The following is a 25,029-nucleotide window of genomic DNA, read 5'->3' on the forward strand; positions in this document are numbered from 1 at the left end:
GGGTAAAAATCAGGGCTTTAATTGATCTGGATTGCTTTTTAAAACAGTTGGTTGGATTTAGGGAAGTGAGTGGGCGGGTCAATTCGTGCTTTTGAAAACACACTTGGTTGGATTTAGGGAAAGAGGAGGGTGGGTCAATCAATCAGTTGGTCAGTCAGTCGACAGTGGCCTCTGGTGGATTTACGTGGGAACAGCAGGCATGAATGGCACTCGCGAGAGAAATTTGAGACAAATTCTGAGACTACTTTCATATAATTTCGAATAATTGACCCCTTAAAAGTTATCCTGAATTGAATTAATGCAAATTATTGAGAAAACTGTTTAATTCTTGACTGAGAAATGACCATAACAATAGATGTCATTATTGTATTAAATGTGAAAAGAAGTAAACAAAAAAAAATATATATATACAATAGAAAGAAATTCATACAGATTTTTACATTATTTAAAAAAAAAGGAGTTTAATCCTGTTTATATCAAATAAACCTGCTCTCGAGCAGGTTTGAGCTGCCAGAATTGTTGCTATGTCAACAAGTCTTAAATGAGTTTTGAAGAACGAAACGATCCTAGATCATATCAAATCATCAATAACCAAATCCAGTTAATTGAGTAATGCACATACAAAAAAGCAGACCCTTGGTCTATTTTCATTTGTGTTTTCTGGGGATTTTATTTTTTGTTATTCGAAATAATAAATGAAAATCAAACATTTTAAAATTTTGCTTAAATGTTTTCCATCATGAAAAAGAAAAACACCAAGTATTTCAATTTATTAAATAAAAAATAAAAATAAATTTAAAAACCAAAACAACAACAACAACAACTTGTTTATTGTTTTTCAATATCTGTTTCTAAAAAGAAAATCCAACGACCAAAATATATATGGACCTTTAAGGCACTTTACTTTAGTAATGACAGTTATAAAATTAAAAATATCTTTCTTTAGGAGCTAAAATGGCCGCATAGATGGCAGGTTGCTACTCTAGAAAACAATATGTGCTGTTCCAGCGCACTGCAACATCTGTTATCAACTTGTGGTGTGGATGATTTAACATAATCTGATTCCTCCTAAGTGCTTCCGCTGCTGTGGTGATCCGATCAAAGAATGCAGAAATCCTCTGAATCTTGGCTAGCATTCAAACTACAGCAGGTACCTTTAAAGCATGCTGTGTCGCGTCATTCAGAATGTGTGCAAAACGCCGGATGTGCGGTAATCCTGACAGCTCAACAGCCAAAGTCATGTTCGTTGAATTATCTGTAACCATTTTCTGATAGTTTCCATTTCTCTGCAGAGTCTCTGCCATAAGAGTGCTGGTCTGGCTCTCGCGCATTGCCCTTGTCTGGAAAATGTAATTATACATTTTGCTACTCATTGTTGATAAATGAACTGTATTTGTCACATAGGACTCCATGGCCCTGGATATCCATGAATCGCAGGTGAGGGTAACTCCAGGGCTCAATTTGTGCCGGAACACTCCGGATCCAGCACCTCTGATATCTGATCCGATCACCTTCCTCAACAGCCCTTCCCCATACGCTGTTCACTTTCACTTTCTTTCGCGACTCCCCAACACTCTTCAAGGTTCGTCCGCGACCCCCCACCCCGCTCACTTTCCTCCGCGATACCCCTCTGCCATCCACCCCCCACTATATATATATATATATATATATATATATATATATATATATATATGTATATACACACACACACACACACACACACACATGCACACACACACACACACACACACACACATACACACACACATATATATATATATATACACACACACACACACACACACACACACACACACACATACACACATATACACACACACACACACACACTAAGGGTGGAGCCGAACCCGAATACGGTATTCGGAAAGGCACGAATAGCGTGTTTTTACGAATACTTCATTCGAACAAATACTTGAAAAATTATTTGTATTCGGGAGCAAGAAAAACACTATATCAAAAAGCAGCGTTTCCTCATGAGACCACAGTGCATGCCCGCGTGAGTGAGTGAGTGAGTGAGTGTTAGAGAGAGAGAGATTTGATTTTACAAATCCTTTTATTAACAAGCAATTATTTAACAATTGATTTACAGCTCAAATCAATTCATTTATAAAAAACAGCTCTTCATTAATGACAGAACACAAGCCATCATCGCAACACCATTCAATTTTAAACACATTAATTGCTTTCATCATTTTATAGTAATTAAAATCAACAATAATTCTTGATTTTACTAGGTTTTTAAAAACTACTACAATGTTTTTACCATTCCTCTTTTCTATTTCATTTTTTCTTGTAATATAAATAGCTGATTTTGCTTGACCAAAAATAAAATTCAATAATTGACATTTATATTTGTTTTGTCTTTTATATTTAAAACCTAATATAAAACATTGTTTCGTAAATAAAAAACCAAGTAAAGAAACTAAAACATTTAAAAGATCAAACAGAGGAGCAAGTCTTTTACAATACATAAAACAGTGAAAAATTGTTTCCCTTTCTAAACAAAACGGACATTGATCACTCACACTAGAATTTATTTTAGTCACAAATGCATTAACAGCTATAGCACCGTGTAAAATTCTCCACTGCAAATCCCCCGATCTTTTATTCAATGGTGGTTTATACAATATTCTCCATTCTGGTTTTTCTTCTTCTACTAAACACAGTTTATCTCTCCACACAGTGTCAGATCTCTCTTTTAAAGTACACTTATTATTTAGTTTCACAATATTTTTATAAAGCACTTTCCCTTTAACTGTACTAAAATCAACATTCCCATTTTCCTTAAAACATAACAATGGACTATTAATCCCAGAATTTTCAATCTTAGGTGTAAGTCTAATGTCTGGGAAACAATCTTGATCATTAGGGAAAATAATACCTTGACTGTAACCTTCAATTAAAATTTTTTCTTTTTCATTTAAAAAACTTTTCAAAACATTCAAAAATTTTGTAACAAACCTCACCGATCTAATTCCCATATATAAAGCAACATTTTCTGCATCTCTTAGTCCAAAACCCGCCTTGTCAACAATGTCTCTTAGTTTGGTCATTTTGTTGGAAATAAGCAATTCTTTTAGTCCTGGGGTGTCATCTTTTGTTACATCAAGGCGACTGCCAAGAAGTACTGGTTCTTCAAGCAGCCAGAAAAGAGATGTTGTTGAATCTGCCTGCGAATGTTTAAAAAGTCCCCATACTTTAAAAATACTTTTGTAAAAAGAAGGTATTCCAGTCAGATCTAGATGCACATTATCTGTCAAAAAAAGTGACGCATGAAGATTCAAGCCATTTATTCCACGTAGGATGCATTGAGCTAAAGGCCTCCACACGAGATTTTCAGGCCCATACAACAACTTCTGAACGAATTGTAGTCTATATGTGGCTCCCCTGCTCACAAGATTCACCAACCCTTGGCCACCTTCATCTCTTGGCAGAAACAGAACACTTTGAGGTGTCCAGTGCAAATTGTCCCAAAAGAAGTTGACCAGTTCTCCTTGAATTTTTGGTAAGAGTCCAGCAGGTGGATCAACACAAGCAAGTTTATGCCACATAGAGGAACTCACCAAATTGTTAATAATGAGTGTTCGTCCTCTGTAAGAAAGTTGTGGGAGCAACCATTTCCACTTCTGTAAACGACTTTGAATTTTTTCAAGCAATCCGTTCCAGTTTTGTTGAACAAAGTCATTTTCACCTAGGTAAACTCCAAGGTATTTTAAAAAAAAAAACCCCTCTTCCATTTTAATCCTCCAGGTAATAAGGAAGGGTCTCTTTTCCAGTCACCTATGAGAAGTGCTTCACTTTTTTCCCAATTAACTTTAGCAGAAGAAATCTTTTTAAAATTGTTAATAATACATTCCAGTCTTCTTACATCATCAGTGTTAGTTATAAAAACAATAACATCATCTGCATATGCTGAAAGTTGCACTTGAGCATTACAGTGGGGTACAGAAAAACCTTTTAATTCCGCTCTTATTCTGTGTAGAAGAGGTTCAATGGCAATGGAATATAACATTCCTGACATAGCACAACCCTGTCTAACACCTCTCTGTACATCAAAAGGAGCGCTTAAACCACCATTGATTTTGAGTACACTTTGAATGTTACTATACATTACCTCAATCATTTTTATAAAATGAGTACTAAAACCAAAAACCTTTAAAACTTTTTTCAAATACTCATGTTCAACACGATCAAAAGCTTTTTCTTGATCTAATGAGATCAATCCACAATTAATACCAAATAATTTAGCAACTTCTAACGCATCCCTAATTAAAAAAATATTATCAAAAATTGATCTATTTGGTATAGAGTAATTTTGATTAGGCTGTATAATTTGGTCCAGTACTTTACTTAGTCTTACAGCTAAAGCCTTTGATAAAATTTTATAATCTGAACACAAAAGTGACACAGGTCTCCAGTTACCTATTTTTTGAAGATCTCCTTTTTTGGGTAAAAGAGTAATAACTGCTCTTCTACAACTCAAAGGCAATGATCCTTTATTTAAACTGTCATTTAAAACTAAAAACAAATCTTCACCAATCACTGGCCATAAAACTTTATAAAAATCAACAGGAATTCCATCAATGCCAGGCGATTTGCCATTTTCCATGCTCATCATTACTGTATATAATTCATCTTGTGATATAGGCAGCTCAAGCATTGCATTGGATTCATCATCAACTTTAGAGAGATTTTCAAAAAAAACTGAGTTTTCAACATCCCTCTGTAATACTTCACATTTATATAAAGATGAATAAAAATTAACTGCATATTTGCGAATCTTACTAGAATCTGTAATATCTTCTCCTGTTTCAGACTTTAGTGAATGTATTAATCGGCTTTTTCCATTCTTTTTTTCCAAATTGAAGAAAAATTTTGAAGGTGCATCCATTTCTGAAATATTTTGAAACCGAGAACGAATTAAAGCACCCTTTGCTTTTACATTCAATAAATCTGCAAGTAAATCTTTTTTAGTTTTACTTTCTTCAAAATCAGTGCTATTATTTGTAGAAGCTGTTGTATTTAAAAGTTCTGTTATACTTTTTTCTAACTCTTTCATTGCTCGCATTGTTTCTTTAGTAACATTAAAAGTGTACTCTTTACATAACTGTTTAATTTGTATTTTCCCGCAATCCCACCATTGTTGCAGTGAAGAATACATTTGTTTTTGTTTTTTAAAATTTTCCCAAAAAACAGAAAAAAATTCTTTAAAATTTTCATCATTTAAAAGTGATGTATTAAAGTGCCAGTATGCACTTTTTACTTTCACCGAATTGACAAAAATCTTACAAATAACCGCACAGTGGTCAGAAAACCCAACAGGAATTATACGACAATCTTTGACATAATTTATTTGAAACTTAAACATATAGAACCTGTCAAGTCTTGCCATAGAAATTTGGTTATCTTTGCTATGTACCCAAGTATATTGTCTATCATTTAAATGTACATTTCTCCACACATCACATAAATCACAAACTTGTACTAAATTCTTCATTTCTTTCTGTGAAGCATTATGTGGTTCTAAATTATTTCTATCCATTTTATCATTTTCTGTGCAATTAAAATCTCCACCTAAAAACAATAAATCTTCTGAATCTACATTATTGATAACATCACAAAACTTCTTTAAAAAAATTATTCTTTCAGCTCCTTTATTAGGAGCATAAATATTTAAAAACACCATTGTTGCATGTTCAAACTTGACTTTGACTTTCAAAAAACGGCCTTTAACTATTTCTTCTGTTTCAACAGACAGTGGAGACACTGTCTTAGAAAACAAAACAGCTACTCCTCCACTGTTGTAAGCCAAATGGCTCATAAAAATCTGACCATCCCAGTCTTTCTTCCAGTTTATTTCATTAAGATTGTCACTATGTGATTCTTGAATAAACGTGACATCTAGGCGTTTCATTTTTATGAATTCAAATAAACACATTCTTTTCTGACTGTCTCTAGCACCATTTAAATTGAGAGTTCCAATGTTAAACACCCTCATAGTAAATGATGTTTTAAAAATAAAAGAAACAATCAGAAATACTGCAACCTTAACCAAGAACAAATTACACCAAATCTGGTTTTTCATCATTAAGGAGGTTTTTTTTTTTTACTTTACCCACTAATTTCCTTAGACGATAAACCTCTGTGTCTATGAATGCACCTTCTCTAGTCAGAATCTTTACATCTTTCACGAAAGCAGAAACATCTTCAAAATAATCCTCAGCCTCCACGTTTGGTAAAAATTTTGTTTCCCTCAGAAATTTCTTGATTCCCTCAGCCGTATATCTTTGTGTTTGACTTTCACTTTCATTTTGCGATGAAAAGGAATAAACTGAAGAACTGGAATCAGAAGAATCAGCATCGTTATCTGATATTATATAATCAGCCTTACTCTTGTCTTTTTTTGCTTGTTTGATCATTTTGTTTTCACTGACTTTTTTTCTTTTATTAGGAACTTTAAAGATTTGCTCTGGTTCAATTTCCATTTCCACTATCCCTTCACCTGTACTTTCCTTAGCTGTTCCAGCTGTGGAAAAAGTTGCCTTTTGGCTACTTGTGTCATCCTTAGAATTAATTGAGGTTTGAACAGCAGACGAGCCTGCTACTACCTCTGCCATAGTAGGAGCCACCGCACCTCCCCCGCCTCTCTCCTCAGAGACCGCAGCATCAGCCGCAGGTGCAGCGGCATCTACCGCGACAGACGCAGCCGCAGAAGACTCGCTTTGTACGTCTCCCTGACCTGTCTCACCTCCACTTGTACACGATCGAATTAAATGCCCAATTTTTCCGCACCCGAAGCACTTCATTATGCTCTCGGATGTTGCGTAAATGGTGTAATTGAACCCATCTACTTTGACATTAAACGATAGGTTTAATTCGTCATTGTTGTCTTTCAGAATCATATAAACTTGTCTTCTAAAAGACATCACATGTTTAAGCATGGGTGATTTACACCCAAGAGCAATTTTCCTGATCGGTGAAACTAATTTGCCAAAAGAAGATAATTCTTTTGCAATGCATGCATCGGAAACAAACGGAGGTATGTTTGACACAATAATTTTCCTGGATGGACTACTAAGAGGAAGTACAGGTATGAGTTCATCATTTATCACCACTCCTTTTTGCACAATCTCATTAGTTTTTTCTATCGTGTTCAAAAACAAAACAACCGCATTGTTCATCCTAGAAGCTGAAACCACCGATGAACATCCCACTACTTCGCCAACCGCTAGAATACAATCTTCCACACTGGCCTTACACATGATTTTAATTCCATGACGCCGAGTCAAACTTTCACAAACTGCGTCTCCTGACGACGCCATACCTCCCGGCAACAAAACACGCCGGGAGTAAACTCACTACACTCACAAACACTAACCAACAGCACACGTATACAAACAACAAACAAAGAGAGAAAAGTTAGAAAGAGAACCATTCAAACTCACCGCACTTTCCCAACACTCGCTCACCACACACTCGCTCAGGCACATGCGCACACGCACAGAGAGAGAGAGAGAGAGGCAAAACGCGCCAAAGCCCGAAACTGAAAGCGAGACGTGACTTTTAAGGGGCTGTTTCATATGGATTTATTAATCATTCTTACTGTTCAGTGATCGCAAACTGCCGTAGTTTATTAAAGACGCAAACCTCTCACTGCACGTCAGCTGCGCGCCTTCAGCAGACCTCCTCATTCCTGCAGCACGAGGACTTTATGATTGTTTATGCGCGCCAAAAGTGGCGGATCTGTCCGGTAAAATATCTGACTGCGTGTCACCGCATCACTGTTTGGCGAAATATTTGACTGCATGTCAATGCATAACAAACGACTGAAAGGATATAACTAGAGAAATCTCCACTGTGCTACTGAGAGCGTATGGCAAGCCATTTTAGCATTTAAACCTTGATCAGACTATCCATAAATATATTTAGAGATATCTCTAATTATATTTTGACTTGTCATAATTATAATTCGACTAGTCAGATTGGAAATATCTGCAAATATATTATGACTGACTAGTCATATTCCTCCATTGACTTCCATTGAAAAATATTTGCAGATATCCCCAAATGAATTTTGACTAGTCAAAAATCCAATTCAAGATATCTACAACTGTAATTAGACTTTTAGTAAATTAATTAGAGATATCTTCAAATATATTTGTAAATATCTCTAAATATGATGAATTAAAGATATCTCTAAATGTATTATGACTAGTAAAAACTCAGAGATATCAATTACAATTGTTACTAGTCAAAATTCATCTGATTTCGTACTAGTACAATTGTAATTGCAGATATGTCTAATTGTCATTCTGAGTAGTGCACTAAAAGCATCCTCTCCTGATACTGTCTGTGAACCCCCCACAATCATCAATCCCCTCAATCAGCACAGCTATGTTCTGCTAAATCCTCCACAAGCACCAAACCATCAACACAGCCACATTCTGCCCCAGCAAGTCAGTTTCAAACATAAAAAAAAACAAACAAACAAACTTTGTTGCTTTTTTGTGGCTGGCAGATGACAATAGCAGGGCTGTATCTTTTAGTATTATATAGAATACTTCTGTTCTGCCAGATCTCCCGGGCAGGGGTTTATTTAGATTTATTCGGTTTATTTTAGTTTTTGGAATTCTGTGCATTGGAAAGAAGTTCTTTCAGAAGAAGAACAGTTTTTTGAAGTATTATTTGTTTTTATTCTGTCTATTCAGTGTCCTTCAACAAGAACAGTGGTGGTGGGGTTCATAATATTCACAATGGTATTTTATTAGTTGTCGGTTTAACCATGGATGAGATAATGGCTTCTATGTTATTTTCTTTTCAATGACATTTCTTATCACATGTTCAAAAACAACAGCCAATATTGCATATCTATAATTTATATAATGGGTATAATTAAACAATACTTTCACTATAACGTAAATTAGAAGTGTAATAGAAAAAATATATATTTTTGCGCCATTTTGAATTTTACTCGAATACAAATACAAATACAAATACTTTTCCCCCCTCAACAAATACAAATACAAATACAAATACCGGCTGCTCCGCACATCCCTAACACACACACACACAGTTGAAGTCAAAATTATTATTAAATTTAATTCGTATTATTTAATTAGAATTAAATTTATATTGTATTCAAATATTTTACCAGAATTGAGGTCACTCTGCATTGACGGTATTCATGTTAATAGCAAACAGTTTACAAATACGTTTTTAAAAAAATTTATTGCCAAAACAATACTTTCCATATCAAGAAAATATGTTCTACAAGAGTTCAGTAAAGAATCAAGAAAAATAAGAAAACGATACTTAACATACCCGTTTCTTTCCTAAGGCTAAAGAAGTAGCATTTAAAAGTGTAAATGACATTTACCCATCTATTAACTTTTTACATTAAAAATTTAACTGTGGAAACAATTCATGCAGTTTTTGCAAGACAGATATTGAAACTGTAGATCATATTTTTTCACTGTAAAGTTATAAAACAGTTGTGGATGTAATTTCAGAAGTGGCTGCATTCCAGACAGATACAAATACACCCTTTAACTGGGGTCTCCATCAAAGTTGGTATATTTTTGAAGGAAAAGACCTGAACTTTTTGGCAAATAATCGAATTATTCCAGTTAAATACTTCACTGATGCAAATTTGTTAAGGTGAAACCCCACTTTAATGGATGGAGGAATGATCTGAAGAGGTCTCTTCACTCCACAAGGAACAGAAATGCCTGAAAGCTTTCACATGACTTAGGCTCGTTTCTATTACTTGATTAAGACCCTCACAACCGCCTTTTTCATTTTATTTATATATATTTTATATACCTACACTGTAAGCCCGGACAGGTTGATTGAACTTAAAAAATTTATGGAAACCCGCTGCCCTAAAAAAGCTAATTTCGTCTCGTTGAAAAAACAACACTTTTTAAGTTTATTGTACTTAAGATTTCAAATGCATTTAATTAAATATTTAGTTGACTGAAATAAAGGTTTTTAGTACAACAATATTTAAATCTTAGGTACAATAAACCTAAAAAGTATTGTTTTTTCAACAAGACGAAATTAGCTTTTTTAGGGCAGCGAGTTTCCATAAATTTTTTAAGTTCAATCAACCTGTATAAACTTAAAACATAAAATCTTGACCTGAATGTTATGACAGAAATAATTTTAACCTTAGCTATTCACAATAAATGATTTAATGAAAATACCCCTAATTACAAACAAGGACAAAGAATAAAAATTTACTTTACAGTTTATTTAAAATCATTTAGAAATATCACTCCGAAACAAGTGACAAAACTAGAAAATGCCTTGTATAACAATTAGTCAATATTTATTGTTATAAATCTTATTAAAACACTTGTTTAAAATTTTTAAATACATTTTTACAAACATATCCAAAAAATAAACAACCACAGGATGTTATTACATTTTAACATTATGGAATATTTACACTTGCCAAACACTAAAGCATAGTTTTAATTTTTTTTATCTCACAGTTAGGACAGCAAGCCTGAAGGAACATGCCTTTTCTGTACCAGTTTACATGACAAGTTGATTTTTAACAGCCAGAATCTTACCCTTCAGCATCTTCTTACCCAAACTTGTTGAATAAAAAGAAGGGTATTGTCCATGCATTTTGTGTAGCCTAGGTGCAGTGCATAGGTTGATCCAAAAAGACACTTGGCCTGGGGAATATTGTCTATATTGTCCATTACAACATTTCCCTCCAAGATGATTCCCAGAGAATGGGTGGAGGTGGAAGGACAGGGGTTGCAGAGCCACATCTTAATTTTCTTGGTTAAGAATTCCAACGGGCACATGTTGATTTGAGTCTCCATCATCTGAAGCCTGACAACAATAAATAGATAACATAAATATATCTTAGAGGTGTACATTTGATTTTAATATATATTATTTGTATGTAATGTTTTTTAGTTGTATGCAAGCATAATTTGTTAATTGTATACCCAAACATATCCAGTATTCAATGATATATCAAATATAAAAATACTACAAATATTTTTGTATACAAGTCAATGCATACGGCATAAAAAGATTTGATATAATTAAATTACTAAAGACTTTATATAATTCTACTTATCATTTTAGAGTTTCAAAGGAGTTATAACATGAATTCAAATTTCATGTTGATCATTATTCTATTTATTAATGAACTACAATAAGACATTGCTTGGGTGATTTATTTATTGTTATTGCTAACATAAATTTACATTAAGAAATATAATGCAAAAAAACTTAGATTAATATACAAAAACTTTTATTAAGGATACTTACAAAACATGCTTTGAAGAACTGTTGGGTCATCACCAACAACTACTGGAAGCACTCAAATGGCAACACATGGCATGTCAGTGAGGTCAGACGCCTGAGGTGTTGCAGAGAAACAACATTGTATCATTTGTCAACATGAGAGAAAGGGCATTTTCATGTATTAAAATTTAGTCTCTGTCACTGAGGATTTCTAAAGTAATTATATAAATTTCAGAATTCAGCACACAATGGCATCAATTTATGTCAAAGGCATGTACAAACAATGGCATACACAAACCTTGTTATTTTGTAGAAGATAAAAATCTGTCCAGTGAATCCTCTCTTTGACCTGAAGATCTGAATCAGCTGTGGGCAGTGATGATCAAGAGACCAATATAATTCTTGCTTAAGATTCTTCCACACTATCTGGTTGAACTCTTGATACACCTGTAGTAGTAAAACACAAAAACGTTTATTAACATCAGAGAAATGTCAAAATTAAACAACTGTCAAATTAGCATGTTATCATGTTTATCAATACTGTACTCATTTCATTACAAATACATTCCTGATATATGCATGGAAATGGCTGGCTTTTTGCATAGCTCCCATGTTTAAATCTGCAATGTTTTAATAAGTACCATCTTTGTCACAAGCAAATGAGCAATACTTACATTTTCATCTCATCCTGGTTGGCCTGTCTTTGATCTTTCTGCAATCTACAGTTACAAAAATATACATTAGATTACTAGCTGACAAAACACATTTACATAATTTGATCTGTTATCTCCAAATTTCCCACAAACAGCTATTGTTAATCAAAAGAATTAGAGAGCTACAGTTAATTATTTAGCTTTCATTCTAATTAACTGAAAATTCACTTGCTAAGACTGATGAGCACGAGGTTGCATATCTTTAAAAACTGCCAACTAACATGAATTCGTATTTCCGAAGGGGCAAATCTCAATGTATTCTAGTCAGTTAATACTTCACTTACAAGAAAAAAAAAGTAAAAAAAATGTTAAAAACAGCTCAGGTTATGTTATGCTAAACATCTGACGACACATAACCACCACTGAAAAAATAATCAGTTTACACAAAAGATAACGCGGATGACTCATCGAATACAGCATCAATATTAAACTTTATACGTGACGACCTCATAAAGCATGTTTCCACGTACAGTAACTGTAACGAATTATATAGATGAAATGCAGCGGCCGTGATCGGTTATACGTGGCATAAATGAATACGCTAACACAGGCAAAACTTACATTAACTTTTTTTTACATAATATATGATCTATCATGATCCTATTACGCACGTCTTTGCACTTTTCACGTCTTAGAACTGTTAATAAATGTGGCAATGGCGGTTGCGATTGACCGGAACAATAACATGATCCTAACGTCAGACACAGCTTAATCTTACATGTGGTTTTCTTGCTAACGGTTACATACTTTGTTTATTAAAGGAAAACAATGTGGACTGTTTGAGACAAAAGTATGAAATCGTACTCACAGTGATCAGCAGCCATTAGAAAATGCGCGCTCACGCTGTATTCACCAGTGACGTCAGTCCAAAGACAAAGAGCCAATCACATTTCCCCTTGCACATCACTCCTTTACCAATAGACTAAAATAAGCTTTGTTAAGTACATTCAATTTAAACATTCCAGTAGAATCAAAAATATCATGCAAATCGTACAATAAACTAAACAAAATGGATAACTAAGCAAAAAAGTTGTTTTTTATGTTTATTGAATCTAAGTATTTTGAATTAATACAACTTTAGGGATAACAGTGTAGTCATACTTTTATATCAACACAAACATATGTATTGGATTGTTGAATATGCCGTAATGGTTTGTGCTTGAACTTATGGTAAAAAAAAAACTACTTCGTCCCCTGTGCTTCCTTATTGATATCAAGAATTACATTCATCTAGTAAGAAATCAATTCTTGATATTAAATTTAAAAGCTGCCTATAGTAACATTTAACTGGTGAAAATTCAATTCTTGTTATAAAAATTGTTAATATCAAATAAGTAATTCTTATAAACAATTCATGTTTTGATATCAACAGTTACATTTTTGATAACAATAACTGATTTTTTGATATCAAGAATGCTGATTATTGATATCAATAATTAAATTGTTGACAAATCATATCCTGCATGAGAATGAATAAAAGTCAAAACGGCTTGCCATATTCAGCGAACTCATCTGAGTGTCAAGGCTCAATAGATGGCAGCATAGCCACATTTTTAACAGCCAAGGATAAGGTTCGCTCTCAAAGTCGAAAAAATGTCGGAACAACGCATTTCCCAGCCATTAATAGTTTAATCAAAAACTGAACGTGCTGATGAAGTGTGCTGCAGTCTTACCCAATGTGTGTGTTTGTGTGTGTGTGTAAGAGCGAGAGAGAGAGAGAGAGAGAGAGAGAGAGAGAGAGAGAGAGAGAGTTTGGACTAGCGCGAGCCGTGATGGCTCACTTGTGGTAAGAAGGATGAGCTGCGTTTTATATTAAGCAAAATGTTTTCTCTTACCAGGTTGCGTAAACAGTCGTCATAACACATTCATCCACATACGCCCTGACATATCTTGTGTTCCTCATCGTAACACGATCCCTATAACAGTTGGATTTTGATTGTGTTGAAAGAGTTAAAAATAAATGCATATTTGTACCAGAATATAGAATAACAGCCGAAACACGCTTCCCAAAAGAACTAAACATTGCTTTATTATGCTACTGGACATCGAGCAGGATTTGGTGGATTCTTTTGTTGGTAGATTGTGTTGGGATTCTTCCTGTAAAAATAATTAGTATAATCCGTTCTTTACTGTAGCAGTCGAGCAGGTGATAAAATGTGGGTGACATTTGTTGGGTAAAAGGTATGCCTTCTCATAGACCACTAGTTGTTTTCTAATTAATAAAGTAAAATAGATTTCTTAGAAAATAGGAATTCATACACTGTAAAAAATTCTGGTTGTCTTAAAAATTTTAAGCTGAATCAAATTAAACTTACGAGTCTACTTATATTGTGTTAAACTTAGACTTAAAACACCTTGCGTAACTTATAAAATTAAGTTAAAACAGGATTATCTTATATTAATAAGTTCATAAGTTCAATTGATTATACAATTTTTACAGTGTAAGTTCTGTACTGCTTTAAAATTAAAAATGAGATCTCCTCCAATTGTTCTTTTTGATGATCTTTATTTATTGTTATTATTTGGGACTGTTCATTTTGCAAATATGTTGTGTGAAAGGTGTCTTAGGCTTTATTAGGAGTGATTTTTTAATGAATGTATACTGTAAATAATAAATTGCCCTACATTTTTAAGCTGAATCAAATTAATCTTATAATTCCATTGAACTATTGTGTTAAACTGATTTAAAACAGTTAGCGTAACCTATAAAATTAAGTTAAAATAAGTTACAATGACCTAAAACATATGCTGTCAGGACTAATTAATCATATAATTTTTAATAGTGTAAGTTCTATTCTGCCCCAAAATTAAAAATGATATCTACTCCAATTGTTCTTTTTCATGAAATGTGTCTTAGGCATTATTAGGAGTGATTTTTTTTTCTAAATTAATACACACACACACACACACACACACACACACACACACACACACACACACACACACACACACACACACACATTTATATATATATATATATATATATATATATATATATATATATATATAAATATATATCTATATACATTTATATATATATATGTATATATATATATATATATATATATATATATATATATATACACACACACACATATATATATATATATATATATATATATATATATATATATATATATATATATATATGTATATTTATAATTAAAGTTTTTTATTTTAATGTATTATTTTTTTCAATTTTTAATCGAGATATAAGACAGTTGAGAATACAGACAGGAAAGCACTGGAAGCAGAGAGAGGGGTAAGGTCGTCAAAGGACCTCGATCCAGTAATTGAACTCAGGTCGTTGTGAGCATTATGGTGCTATTTGTCGGCGCATTTGACCACTAGGCTATTGGCGCCGACAGGGGTGATTTTTTTAATGAATGTACACTGTAAAAATATACTGGTTGCCTTAAATTTTAAGCTAAATCAAATTTACTTTATGAGTCCATTAAACTTATATTATGTTAACCTGACCTAAACAGCTTGTGTAACTTATAAAATTAAGTTAAAACAAAATTAACTTATTTTAATTTATTTACAATGACCTAAAAACATGTTGTCACAATGAATTAATCATATTTTTTACAGTGTAGGACTACTTTATATTGTAGGGATGCTATGTAGGGCTTTGTTGAGTACACTGTAAAAAAAAAAGATGATTAATTAGTCCTGTCAGCGTATGTTTTCAAGTCATTGTAAGAAATTAAACTAAGTTAATGATGTTCTAACTCTTATAAGTTACACACACTGTTCTAAGTCAGTTTAACATAATATAAGTTCAATGGACTAATTTGATTCAGCTTAAAAATTTGAGGCAACCAGGATTTTTTAAAAATTGGTTTTGCAGCTTGCAATATTCAAACTCCAGACCTCCTGTTTTTTGTTTTAATGAACAGTTTTGAGCAGTACCTTTCCCTGTTCCAATTGTCTAAGAACAAAAAGGCTTTTAAAAACTCCTTTTTCATCATCCACAATATTAGCATTTTTCTCTTTTTTCTTTTTGTTTTCCCGTTATTTGTATGGTTTTTCATTGTTAATTGTTACTTTATTTGTATTGTTTGTCATTGTTAATTGTTATTTTGCCTATATGACATTTAATGTAAGCCTACACTTTAAAAAAAAATCCTGGTTGCCTTCAATTTTTAAGCTGAATCAAATTAACCTTATGAGTCCATTGAATTTATATAATATTAAAACTTAAAACAGTGTGTATAACTTATAAAATTAAATTAGAACATGATTAACTTGGTTTAATTAGTTACAATTAACTAAAACATATGCTGTCAGGACTAATCGATCATATATATATATATATATTTTACAGTCTATATATACTATTGTATGTATATAATTGTCTATAGAAGTAGCCTTTATGCACATATAGTATCAAATAAATTTGGAAAAAATAATAAATGTAAAAAAAGTTATGACACACACACACACACGATATGCTATTTAAAGCTATAAAATTAGCTTTAAATACTTAATTAGTTCGTTTCAAGACTGTAGCCTATTAGACGAGTTTCTTAAAACTAAAAATATTCGATTATATAATGTTAAATGTCATTAAATCTATTATTAAATCCATTTTGATTGGTTGTAGTTCATTTAAAAAGCAACGACATTCCGTTAAGATCGATCTGGATCAAACAATTTGATTTGTAGGCTATTTTAAAAAAATAATTTATTAATATGTATTTTAACCGGGAAAGCTGAATGCATTGCTTCGGATCAGGAACATATGAAATTATATGGCTCACGAAAAGACGACTTTATGAGGTGATGTTTTTTATGAGAAGCCGTAAGATTCTGCAGACTCCCGCTGCATGCAGACTGTAGATCTCCATCCATATTCCCCTGTATCACACATGATGGTTGAGTCCAGCGCCTTCCTCTAGATGCGGACTGTCTCATCGCTCCATTCTGTCTCCAAGGTTTGGATCGAGGGAATCACTTTTGGTTTCAACACCACCGTGTCTCATCTCTGCAGTGGCTAATCTCGGTGATATGAGAGCTAATATAGACGAATCCGTGTGCCATAGGCGTCAGATGTTCTTGCCAAAACTGGATCTCTATGCATTACAGTGATCGGTGAGAATAAAACGCAAGACACCGTGGCGCTGCGTGGAATTACAGCGGACAAGATGGGCACGTTGAAGCACATCCTGCTGCTTTTCACAGGTTTTGTGGCCGCAGCTCACGGTAAGAAAGTCTGTCTTATAAGCTGGGTGCTGTTGCCGTTATTCCCCTTGAGGAATGACTTCTCTTTTATATGTCTGCAAAAGTCCTTCAGACCTTGAATATAGATGGAGGTTAATTATGCATTGATAAATCCTCAACTTGCTATAACAGTCTTTCAATAATGTATAATCGCTATATATATATATATATATATATATATATATATATATATATATATATATATATATATATATATATATATATATATATGTTACATAGACATATTGGCATAACATCAGTCTGAATGTTTATCTGATTTAATGAAGGACGAGGAATCAAGACGATATTGCTTTTTGACCGACAATGGTATCGATTAATCTCTATTATTTGTCACAATGTCTGTTTCAAATGAGGGTTGAGTGGGAGATGGAGTCGTGCGCTTCATTATTTCTCTCATAATCACGTTATATTTAACACAAACGAACAACAGTTTTGTGTTAGCCTACACAAGCGTATTGTATAAACTTTTTTTATGGATCACACACACAGATGTGGTGGTGTGTAAGGCCTCAGTCACCTCTTCCATTGATTCTACATATGATACTGTTACGTGGCCTCACTTTGCAAGTTCCCAAACATATTTGTTTACACAGTCTTTCTATGTTGTGTGTGAGGGAGCCAACATTGTATATTCAGTTGGAAGATTTCTTGACGTAAACAATGTTAATATAAACTTTTGAGAAGCCAGATGTTTATGCTATTGTGTTATGATGCAGCTAATTTGTAGCTTTAATGTTGAGGTTTTTAGACGAATGCGTGACGCATTTTATTTCGTCTTGTTGTTAAAAATAGATAGACATGTTACATTTTAAGTTGGATTAAAGTTGTTTTTAATCGACAGGTTAGCTACCATACCTTTTCATTCCACAATAAAACTCAATATTATTATAAGTTCCAAAGTGTCTATCATTAATGCTGCTGCTGGTGTAGGCCTGTGTTTGCTAGTTATCGTTTAGCTCAACGAACCATGATTACTGGTAAAGTCTATGCAAAAATGCCTGAACGTCATTTGTTGTACCACCAATTATGGCCTATTCACTGAAATAGTCGCTGTTGAGTCTGAACTATATTTGGAGTGGCACTGTATAAGACATCTCTTATGTCTGTTAATGAATCTGTTTGGTTTTAATTTGTGAGGAACACTTGTACATTTTCTTTATGGCAATCTAATGTTCCCCTACCCCCTTAACTGAAAAAAATAATATAGGTCTAACATAGTTCCTCTGTGTCCATATGAGAGAGAGAGAGAGAGATGGAGAGACTATAGCTTTACATTGTACCTGAGATAGCTAGCACCTAAATGGTGCTTTATCAATTATAAGTGTTTGTTAAATGACATAATTGTTGCTTTCAGATTTCAATATACACCTTTATTTAATAATTAACATAACAGTTCAATAGCTGTTTAAGAACACATCAAAATGCATTTAAAATGCCAAATATACAATTAAATTTAATAAACTAGTCAATCAATTAATCAGTCAGCAAATAGTACAGTAAAAGTATACATTTTACAGTATTTTACAGTTCCAAAAGTTGTCTAAAAGTGGAACAGAAGCTGTTTCCGACATGCCATTATATTTATTTATAAAAAGGTGGGTGCAACAGTTCCATAATGTAAATAGCCTACATATATACAATTAGGAACTCATTACATCGTAGCCCATCAAAACAATGACAACTGTTGCTTAATATTATATGTTATTATTATGATAATTAATATTAATGTTGATTAATATAATGCATGAAATGGCCTATTGTTATACATTATAGTAATGTTTAATATAATGCATAAAATTGATGTATTTAAGGAAAAGGGATGTGAGGTTCTGTTTACACAAATAGTAAACGACACAGATGCTGAGCAAATAATATTTTCAGCCCTGGTGTACATGAAAGTCTCTGGGTGTCTGTGAACCCTTATATAAACAGTATTAGCCCTTTTGTTTTCGTTTTTAAATATTTACCAAATTATGTTTAACAGAGCAAGGAATTTTTCTCAGTATGTCTGATAACATTTTTTCTTCTGGAGAAAGTCTTGTTTGTTTTATCTAAGCTAAAATAAAAGCAGTTTTTAATTTTTTAAAAAACATTTTAAGGTCATTATTATTAACCCAACGAACCGTGATTATTTGTTTTTGATTGTCTACAGAACAAACCATTGTTATGCAATGCCTAATTACCTTAACTTGCCTAATTAACCTAATTAACCTAGTTAAGCCTTTACATTGCAATTTAAGCTGAATACTAGTGTCTTGAAAAATATCTAGTAAATGTATATGGGGCTAATAATTTAGGAGGGCTAATAATTCTGTCTTCAACTGTATATTTTAATGATTAATTAACGAGAACTCATTGTCTGGCCATGTAAGTTTTCATCAGAATCATGATTTTCTGGTAGCAGTACAGCACAGTGTTTGGCTTAAAAATACTCTGATTGGGTGTATGGATCTGGAAAGGTGAGTGCTATGTCAGACTTAACAAGTGGATAATGCTTCCACTTCAGCAATCTGTCACTTAAATGAGATCAGAGCAACAGCAAACAGCAAGGATGAAATTAATTTCCAATGGACAAAGCAAAGTCCCGCTTCATGTTTTCTTTTCATGCTGAATTTAATGTAGTTTTGCTGCCTGTGCCATGCTGATGAGAGAGATGCATAACCTACTCGTGCTCCATTAATAAGCATCAAAGGAGAGAAGCGGGCAGGGCTGTTGCTTAACATTGATCTGTTTCTTCTATATTTCACTGTGTAGATTAGTGGAATTTAGTTTTGGATTGTGGATGATACAGCGTAAGCTGGTGCTCTTTCAAAGTAAAACCAAAACACATTTTAGCTACATAGTTTAGCTATTTTTGTGCTCTCAAAAATACTTTTACTGCTTGTTCAAACTACTTGTTTAAAATGAGCTGAAACAACACAATTATGGACATTTTTTTGGGGGGGGGCGTCATTTGTTATGCTAACTTAATGGATTTGTGATGGAACCATTTTTTGCAGTGTTACTTGATGGATTTTTAAAATTTATTTGTATAAATATACAAATGTAAGTCCTATTGGGTTAGTTACGTTCACAAACCATGAGAGAGGCATACCCTTTAGAGTTCTACAGTTGGTATGATCAAACACAGGCTCATTCTGAAAGCATAGCCCTTATACATTTCAGGAGATCAGGAATTATGTAGCTAGAAGTACGTATTGGTAAGGCTGCTTGATTTTGGAAAAAATCATAATCACGATTATTTTGGTCATAATTATAATCACGATTATTCAAAACGATTATCAGTCAAAATTATTAGCGCTCCTGAGAATTTTTCTTTTTTTAAATAACTATTTCCCAAATTATGTTAAATAGAGCAAGGAATTTTAACAGTATTTCCTCTAATTTGTTTTCTTCTAGAGAAAGTCTTATTTGTTTTATTTTAGCTAGAATAAAAGCAGGTTTAAATATTTTGAAACCCATTTTTAAGGTCAATATTATTAGACCCCTTAAGCAATATATTTTTTGATTGTCTGCAGAAGAATCTACTCTTATACAATGACTTGCCTAATTACTCTAATTAAGCCTTTGAATTGCACTTTAATTTGAATGCTTGTATTTTGAAAAATATCTAGTAAAATATTACGTACTGTCATCATAGCAAAGATAAAACAAATCAGTAATTAGACATGATATATCAAAACTATTATGTTCAGAAATACATAAAAAATATTTCCATTAAACAGAAATTGGAGGAAAAGGGTTGCTAATATTCAGGAGGGCTAATAATTCTGACTACAACTGTATAAATACAGTTATTTTCCACCCTGCAAAGGAAAGAGAAATAAATACAATAGAATAAAAATATGAAACAAACTGTGCTTTAAGCATCTTCACCCTAAGAAAAACACTTTAGCTACAAAAATCCTTCAGTCAAGAGCAGAGAGGTATTTTCTCGTCGTTTGATTAATGATAAAAACAGGCGGCAGCAGGAACATCGCGCTGTCTTTTTAATGGTTTCTCTTTCACGTGTCTTTTGATTCTCAACTCGTTTGTTTATTACGCAAATGAGGGTTAATATGAATAATCGCTAATCACCGCGTTTTGACACCTATTTGACCATTAAAGCGCTCACGTTAAGACTACTTTAGATGTCTGCGCTCCTCTGCTCGTCTCAGTGTGGGAATGAGACCGAATGCTGGTCTTTCACGGTTTTGGTATATGATGCAATAATCGTTTATCTCGATTAATGGTTTTTCATAATCGTTAGAAGCCATAATCAAAATCGAAATTGGATTTTCGATTAATTCTACAGCCCTACGTATTGGCATCTTCAAAACGAACACTACTGGTTGGTATGACACCGTTCCTTTTCATGCTTATAAACGGACCCGCTTACCACCATATGGATGGCTTTTCTGCTTTTGTCCAGTAGCCACTAAAAACTAAAACACATTTTTTTTTTATTTTTTTATTTTATTAATTTAATTTGATTTTTATTGTTCCTAAATGGTTAAAAGGAAAGGACAGTGGCTCAGTGGTTAGCACTGTCGCCTCTCAACAAGAAGGTTGCTGGTTCGAGCCCCAGCTAGGTCAGTTGGCATTTCTGTGTGGAGTTTGCATGTTCTCCCCATGTTCACGTGGGTTTCCTCCGGGTGCTCCGGTTTCCCCCACAGTCCAAAGACATGCGCTATAGATGAATTGAATGAACTAAATTGGTCGTAGTGTATGAGTGTGTGTGTGTGAATGTGAGTTTATGGTTGATTCTTAGTACTAGGTTGCAGCTGAAAGGGAATCTGCTGAGTAAAACATGCTGGTTTGTTCTGCTGTGGTAACCCCTGATGAATAAGGGACTAAGCTGAAGGAAAATGAATGAATAGTTAAAAGAAGGAGATTTATCCATTTTTTTTATTTTTTTTATACACTATTATGGCAGCATCAGTTTCCCCTTTCCTCTCCCCTGGTCATGTGACTTATGGTGCCAGTTACATTGATTCACTTTCATTCAGAATTCCACTCTCGCGGCCTCATGGGGGAGTAAAGTGCGCATCAGATGCATGCTTAAGACTCTTGGCAGTAATACTTAGTCATCTGGGCACTTTTTCACCTACTGTTTTATGAATGCTATTCAGCCACACTACTTGGGTCATGCACTGCTTTCAGATACTATGGAAGTTTTTTTTTTTTTTTTTTTAAATAAATCTGAATATTATTCAGTGACTCACTCATAACACAAGACACATTTTTATTGACACCTGGTATAATAATGTCAAGAGAAATCCCAAATGAAAAACTTTACAACTCATATACAATTTATAGTACTATAGTAATTTATAGCCACAGCCATATCCCCCTGCACCTCACTCAAGCTAAGCAGGGCTGAGCCTGGTCAGTCCCTGGAAGGGAGACCACATGGTAAAACTGGGTTGCTGTTGGAAGTGGTGTTAGTGAGGCCAGCAAGGCCTGGTGTGAGGCCCTAATGCCCCAGTTTAGTGAAGGGGACAATATACTCTCAGTTAAGGGGTTCCTGTTGGTTGTGCACCTTTTTTACCGACGCCAATATAATGACTAAGATCACTGCCTATTCACGAGTCCCGCAGAAAAAAGTGATTGACAGGTGGTAATTATGTGTGTAACTTACCTTTATTCATTTACTGTATGGTTTGTTTAAAGGTAAAACAAAGACCATGCAAGTCTAAACGGTAGGCTACAAATAATTAATTGGCCATTAATTAATTAATTATTTATAATCGAAAATCAAATCGAATCGTGCCTTTAGAATCGAAAATGTAATCGAATCGAGGATTTGGAGGATCGTGACACCCCTACTGTCAGTGAGTGCCATTTTTCGGATGGGACGTTTAAATGAGGTCCTGACTCTCTGTGGTCATTTAAAATCCCATGGCACTTCTCGTAAAGATTAGGGCTGTTTCCTGGCAAAATTCCCTCCATCGGCCCTTACCCGTCATGGCCTCCCAATCATTCCCATCCACCAAATTGGCTTTATCACAGTCTCTCCACTCTCCCTATAGCTGGTGTGTGGTGAGCGCACTGGCAACGTTGTCCTGTGGCATGATTGTGAAATAATTTGGGTTTATGGCCGTACACAATAAATGCACTACACACATTACATTACATTAGTAAATGCAATGTTTTTAACCTTACTGTAGTCGAATGTGTCATACTGTATATTTAAGGCCTGCAAAACTTATCGTTTTAGCATCGATATTGCAATGTGTGCATCTGCAAAAGTCATATCGCAGGATCTGCAATGTTGAATTGGGATTTTTGTTGATCAGGAGCCACAGTCATAACGGACCAAAAGTTTATCATTTACATGTGTTTTTAAGGCCTGTGGCTATATGAGCAGATCAAGAGAGTTTAAAGCTCACAGGCACAAGAAATTGTATCATTTTTAACTTTAATAAAATGAATTTTAATAAATTATGTATTCAGTGAAGACAACACAGTGCTATTTTACATTTGGTTATTTAATTTCTGTATACCTAAGGAAATTTTATCTGATGAACTTGCGTTGATATTTTAATATACAGTTGAAGTCAAAATGAATAGCCCTACAGGGCTTCCCTGCTGAAAAATCCAGCTTAAACCAACCCAAGTTGGTTGGCTGGTTTTAGCTGGTTGACCAGGCTGGTTTTAGAGGGGTTTTGGCCATTTCCGGGCTGGTTTCCAGCCATTTCCATCCTGGTCTTAGTTGGTCAGCTAAACCAGCTAAACCAGCTTGACCAGCCTCACCAGGCTGGGAGCCCAGCCAAAACCAGCTATGTCCAGCTTAAACCAGGCTGGTCAAGTTGGTTTTAGCTGGTCATTTTTCAGCCTGACCAACTAAGACCAGGGTGGAAATGGCTGGAAACCAGGCTTTAAATGGCCAAAACCCCTCTAAAACCAGGCTGTTCAACCAGCTAAAACCAGCCAACCATCCTAGGCTGTTTTAAGCTGGATTTTTCAGCAGAGTTCACATGAGCTAATTCACATAATTTGCAAATAATTTTGATGTCAACTGTATATCACAGGAAAACTTAATATCACAATGTCAGATATTTGTAATATTTTGCAGCCTTAATCTAGATTTTTTCAAAACAGCTTTCATTCATTTAGAAAGGCTTTCAAAGCATGCGTCCGTGACTGAAATGCAACCTCCAATGGACAGTAGCAGATTCTGAAATGAGACACAGATTCAGAGTTCCACACAAGGTTATTAATTAGCAAATAATATAAATATTACAAACATAAACATTAGGTGAGCAGTGTCCTAACAACACGCTACGTGACGAGATTTGCAGATAAGCAATTTGGCTGTTTGCACTATAGGCGAAACATGACAGAAATTTAAATACAGCCATTCAGAAGCACAGAATACTCAAGAAATGGTAAGGTTTATAATCGAATTAATACATATTAAACCTCTTTAACATTATTAAATGTACATGCTGAATCACCGATATGTGTTGGCTTGTTTGGCGGCTTGAGTCACAGTTCTAAAGCTCAATTTCAAACGGTTTATTTTATTTTTAAGATCTGTGGTGAACTATTTGCTGCTGCTTTTAGTAGTATGGCAATAAAATGTCACCTAAATTGGCATTCAAACTCACATTATTAGCATTTAGCACTGAATAAAGCACATGAGGTGTACTTGAGGTGATCATTGTCAGTTTTTTGGTTGTTCCTCTGTAAGAAATAGAAACCATTTCTAATGTATCAATTTCAGGTGCTGGTTAGAACAACTAATTCTAACTAACTAACTTGTAATATGGAGTGTATTCCTTCTATCAGGAGC

General features: G+C 33.9%; 1 protein-coding gene and 1 long non-coding RNA gene across 2 annotated transcripts in view; one reads left to right on the top strand and one right to left on the bottom strand.

Moving 5' to 3' along the window:
* Nucleotides 1–10,252: 10,252 nt before the first annotated feature.
* On the bottom strand, nt 10,253–12,905 carry si:ch73-233c7.1. Its single transcript, NR_170102.1, is given in 5 exon segments — nt 10,253–10,869; nt 11,317–11,407; nt 11,591–11,739; nt 11,967–12,011; nt 12,814–12,905. It is a non-coding gene; the product is annotated as a si:ch73-233c7.1 (long non-coding RNA).
* A 4,026-nt stretch (nt 12,906–16,931) lies between these two features.
* csmd1a (CUB and Sushi multiple domains 1a) overlaps nt 16,932–25,029 on the top strand; it is a 247,713-nt gene continuing 239,615 nt past the window's right edge. The window contains 1 exon segment of the mRNA NM_001017855.1: nt 16,932–17,213. Within this exon segment, the coding sequence (NP_001017855.1) occupies nt 17,156–17,213 (58 nt within the window). The 5' untranslated portion in view covers nt 16,932–17,155.

This window comes from Danio rerio, chromosome 13 (genome assembly GCF_049306965.1).
Source record: "Danio rerio strain Tuebingen ecotype United States chromosome 13, GRCz12tu, whole genome shotgun sequence".
Taxonomy (NCBI): Eukaryota; Metazoa; Chordata; class Actinopteri; order Cypriniformes; family Danionidae; genus Danio; species Danio rerio.